This window comes from Setaria italica, chromosome II (assembly GCF_000263155.2).
Source record: "Setaria italica strain Yugu1 chromosome II, Setaria_italica_v2.0, whole genome shotgun sequence".
Lineage (NCBI taxonomy): Eukaryota > Viridiplantae > Streptophyta > Magnoliopsida > Poales > Poaceae > Setaria > Setaria italica.
Genome location: NC_028451.1, coordinates 9301016 through 9306087, shown reverse-complemented (window position 1 = coordinate 9306087; position 5072 = coordinate 9301016). Strand labels below are relative to the sequence as shown.

At 47.7% G+C, this 5072-nt stretch overlaps 1 protein-coding gene across 1 annotated transcript; it reads left to right on the top strand.

Moving 5' to 3' along the window:
- The first annotated feature begins 202 nt into the window (after positions 1 to 202).
- On the top strand, positions 203 to 3941 carry LOC101778711 (BTB/POZ domain-containing protein At2g13690). The gene is made up of 2 exons (XM_004955869.4): positions 203 to 1119; positions 2763 to 3941. The coding sequence occupies exons 1-2, from the start codon at positions 346 to 348 to the stop codon at positions 3690 to 3692; spliced, it is 1704 nt and encodes a 567-aa protein (XP_004955926.1). The 5' UTR covers positions 203 to 345; the 3' UTR covers positions 3693 to 3941.
- The last annotated feature ends 1131 nt before the right edge of the window (positions 3942 to 5072 follow it).

Sequence of the window (5072 nt, the reverse complement as noted above, 5' to 3'; positions counted from 1 at the left end):
CGGGGTATCCGAGGCGCGCACCCGCCCACCGCTCCACCTCCAGGTGGGCCCTACGTGCTAACGGTCCATGGACCCGGTCCACGGGGCCACCTCACGGACCGCGGCGCCAGGTTGGCAGGCCTGCCACAGCCAGTGCCCACAGAGACACAAGCGAAGCAGTGGAAGAGGAAGCTCACTGGATTGCGAGCTGCTCACTCCTCGAATCCCTCGCCCCACCTCCCAACCCCCCATGGCCGCCACCCCCTCCTCCTCCGCCCCATCCCAACACTAGCGCGCCGGACCACCAGTCCACCACCACCAGCAGCTGCACTCCAGATCTCCCGCCGTCGCGTCGCGTTGGGTCACATGGCGGCGGACGCGGCGCGGGGCCCGCGCGCCCCACGTAGGCGCGGCGGCGGCGCAAGCGGCGGGGGCGCCGCGCGCGTGCGCCCGCGCGCCTGGTGCTGCTCCTTCGCCGGCGCGCCGGATAGCCCCGACCTCCGCCCGCTCCCCCCGTCCTCCGCCGCCGCAGCTGTCGCGTCCCCGGCGGCGGGGAGGAAGCTGCCGCCCAAGTCCCCCTCGGCGCCGTCGTTCCACGGCTCGCCGACCTCGTCCAGGCTAGCGGGCCTCGGCGGGCTCATCGACCCGCGCCGCATCCTCTCGCCGGGCCGCGTCTCCCCCATCGACCCCGACGGCGTGGTCCCGCCGCCCCTCCCGCTCCCCCCTCCGCCGCCAACCGCGGCGGCGCCGGCTCCGACCGAGGACGCGGCTGTCGTCGTGGTCCCCGCGGAGCGGCCGGCATTGGCGTCCGCGTCGGCTTCGGTGGCGCCGCTGGTGGCCGTGCGGGAGGAGGCGGCAGCCAGCGGTGCCGCGCTGGATCTGAGGCTCTTGCTGCGGGGGAGGGACGGGAGGTGCGTGCACATGGAGCTCGACTCCAGGGTGCTGTGCGGCTGCAGCGCCTTCTTCGCCGCCATGGCGCCCAGCGAGGACGCCGTGGCGGGTGGTGGCGGGAAGAGAATAGAGGTGGATGGGGTGGAGAATTTGGATGCTTTCAGGGCCGCAGTGGAACTAATGTATGAGCCTGATCCGATGCGGTGGCTTGCAGCTGCCGGTGTGTCGCTGGCCATCGATGTGCTAGAGGTGAGGAAGAGGAATTGGGAGCATCTATCATAGAATTGGGGAAATTTAACGGTAAAGTGGGTGGGAAAAGACGTTTTGGTGCAATGCACTAGCGGGATAGTGTCCATGATTTGGTAACTGGTACTAACTATCTGACCATTGCATTTCACTATCCATCATAGAATTGGGACAATTTAGCGGTTCTCTTAGAAATGCATACTTTATGTGGTATCAATAGCAGTGCATATAGTCTCCTGGCACAGGGTGGGAGTAGTGCGTAGACTCGCTCTTGCCATAAATTCCCCAGCCTTGATGTTGCATTGTGAACAATTTGCACATTGTGTCACCGTAAATGAAGTCATAGGCATTGATGGGTTGCATTCTTGTTATGCTTTCATCAAAACCGTTACCTTCATGTTTTCTTGGCCAAATTCTGCATGTTGTAAGTTGTAACATAAGAGGTTTTAGATTGCTCAACTTCATACTTTATATTTCTTTTTCATGTGAATCATGCAGTGTGAATGTGTTAATTACTACAGGTATAATTTTGTTATTAACATTTCTACTTTGATAGATGGATAAGGTAATAGTGCCACCTGAAGCACTTGTAATCATTCAATTTGACCTTACCACATTATGACTGTTCGTGGCCTTGGAGCCTCTTTATTATAGGATAAAACATTGCTCTGTGTTTGGGCTGGCTCTAAAGGGCTTTCATGAACGATGCTTTAGTTCAATGTTTCAAAAAGCACTAAGCAGGCAGTCAGGATCCACTTAGCGCCTCGGCAGCTGTACTTTTTCCGTTCAGTTGCCCATTGTTAAATAAACAGAGTATGGCGTATTACTACAAAAAATTTGACATTATCATGCATCCATGAGTTCAGTGATCATAATTCATCTTTACTCATCTCTAATTCGTTGCAAATTTGTATATAGGTGCACTTTTGTACAATGCCTAGACAAAATGCCTAGGTGTGCTTCTCTGCCTAGCACCTAGGCGTCATGACGTTATCTAGCACCGCTTATTGAACAGAGCTTTAGTGTGTAGTCTTTTGGTGCTCAGCGTGTTTCATGTCTTTCCAAGGATCTGTGTGGATCCATTCCTAGCTCTCTTGCTCTATCCTTCTGTAGTTGACGGTTATACTGTTTTTGTACCTTCCTTTTTTCTGCTTAAATATACTAACAGGCAGTTGTCTTGTCAGTTCAAGGAAAACAAGGAGCTCATTAAGTATCCACATTTTGCCTTATGTATATGCAACACCTGTTTAATGTTAATTAATAGCATATAATCTGTCATACTAATTAGTGGTTGCTGCTGTTATTTCTCTGCTATTATAGAACCATAATTCCCATTTTGAATAACTTTTCAATTGTGTATTCTTGTCATTTCCCAAGCTTGTTCATATGTTGAAGTAGTAAATTCAATTGGACTGTAGGCATAATTTCAACTAATACACATCTAATTTATATATACTGATGTCAAATTTAGATTAGAGTCACGTCAGCTCTAAAATATATAAACAGGGGACTAAAGGGTTATCAGCATGTCAATTTTGGCACTGGCTGTTTTTCTGTCTACTTATCTTTTGTAACCATGCCACTCAATGCTGATTACATTAGTTACCTCTGGACATTGCTAAACAGCTCTATGATTTGAATTGCAGGTATGTTCCTCAATCATGTTCGACAGAGGAATAAAATCATGCTTGACATACATAGAAGCTGTTCCCTGGAGTGAGAATGAGGAAGACAAGCTGAAGAATCTCTTTGCAAGATTCACGTTTGATGAAGCAATATCCCAGGATATACTGGCAAGATTGCGTCCGCACAGCTGGAAAAGCTCAGATGACCTCACGGTGCAGCTTATCCAATCTGTCACTAGCAGCACCAACAGCGGGGCAAGAAAAGACATGCAATCTCTGGTAAATGGTCTTCTAAGCAAAAGTTCAGTCTATCAAAAGGACACCTCAGGGCTAAACAAGGAGAGCCTGTACCAAATCTGTTATTCTTGTTTGGATTCACTGGTTGATCTCTTTGAGGAGGCCGCAGAATCAACAGATCACACAGGTCAGGCTGTGGTAGTTAGAGGGAGTAAGCCACTGATCGAGAGGGTATCTAGCCAAACAGAGAACCTCAACTGGCTCTTAGACATCCTTTTGAACAATGACATGGCGGAGGAATTTGTAGAACTGTGGGCGAAGCAAGACAGGCTCATCAGGATGCATGAGCAAGCATCACCGATGATCAGGTATGAGCTAAGCCGAATATCAGCTTGCGTGTTCATTGCACTTGGCAAAGGAAAAGTGCAGTGCCGTGGTGACGTACGGAGCCTTCTCTTTCACGGATGGTTCAGCACGATGCTGTTGGATTTTGGCTGGCTACAGCGCTGTTCCAAAGGTCTTGATATCAGATCATTGGAAGAGAATTTAGGGCGAGGTCTTCTAACCCTCCCACTCAGGCAGCAGCAGAGTTTGTTTGAGGAATGGTTCCAGTTCTATGCGACTAAAGGAGCTGAGTGTCCGAACCTTATTAGATCTTTCCAGGTATGGTGGAGAAGGTCTTTCATTAGATCATCGGTAGAACCTCGAAGCTAAGGTTTCTTCTTGATCTATTAGTATGCGCTGTGTGTATGATTTGTAAAATTGGAACTGTTGTGATGACCCGTAGAGTTGAATATTGTTTTCTGTAGTTTAGCTCTTCCTGTTGTATGTGAATAGCTGGGTGAATTTATTTGAGGAATGGATAGCAGCTGTGATGTGTGGTTTAGCAAGGGATGGTGTCGTTCTTAAACTGTTATTGTTACTACCTCTGGTCATAAATACTTGGCATTTTAGATGATCTAAGTTATGATTTTGGGATGCTATAGCCCACAAATGTGAATATGATAAGTGTCTTTTAGGATGATAAAATTCTGAATTTTGGATGTCCCACAGATATCCAGGACATAGGTCTAGCCACTCCAGTTTGTAGTCCATTTTATTAACGTAGCTCGTATACCCATAAGAAGACTCTAATGAGAGATGATTTTCTTTATGTGAATCAGTATTTTCCAGTCAGACATTTTTGCTGTCTTTATTAGTACTAACTACATGGGATCAAGGTTGTGCTGAACTGTCGAAGTAGCCATAACAATACGAACTTCAATCAAAATTTGAATTTTGAAGCACCATAAGATCCCACAGATGCTAAGATCATGGTAAAGTGCTACACTGCTGCACGGTTATGATGGAGAATATCTTTTATCAAGCGCATGAATTTGTTGTGCGGGCAGATGTTACACGAGTAGTTCAATTTGGATCGTATTTCAACCGTGATATCGTAATGGTTCTATCGCATTTGTATGCGACCACATGAGCAGAAGATATAAAAGCAAGTACATGTATAGAGTTAGTTGGGCAGGAAATACAATTAGTTGCTGCTCCACACTGTCAAGCATATCATGTGCTGGTACTATACGACTTACAAGAAGAAGCAGAGCTCTAGCGCTACTAGTTAATGCTGAGGAATTTACATGTGCATTTCAACACCATTTGTGAGGTTTGTACCTGGAATTCACTCTTTTGAGTAGCTTCTGCGCTTCTTCACGGTTGTTAGTTATATTTTGAAGACGAAAGGCGTGCTTAAATTTTTGAATTGAACCTGGTTTCTCTAGAGACGGAAGCAAATCGAGTTAACTTGCAGTCTATTGGAACAGAGTTAGGCCCCATTTTGGACCAGCTTTTTCTTCTCTTGCTTGCTCCTCTAAAGGGCGGCTTTCGTTAGAATGTAAACGCAGAAGCGGTGGAGCACCTGCTTCCCTCCGCATCGCAAATTCCAGACGCCTTCCGATCCCATCCATTCATGTGGAGCAAATAAAACTATGCCATGGATGCATGCCCTGCTAGATGGTACAAGAGGTCAAGAGAGTTTCCATCCACATACATTTATAACTTGAAAGAAAAAAAATCTTCACATAAAGCTTGAACAGAATGCTC

What these genes read in the sequence shown, in the direction of transcription:
- LOC101778711 (XM_004955869.4), top strand. Translation starts at nt 346, where the DNA reads ATGGCGGCGGACGCGGCGCGGGGCCCGCGCGCCCCACGTAGGCGCGGC. An exon ending in TGGCCATCGATGTGCTAGAG is followed by an intron (nt 1,120 to 2,762) that starts GTGAGGAAGAGG and finishes TTTGAATTGCAG; the next exon opens with GTATGTTCCTCAATCATGTT.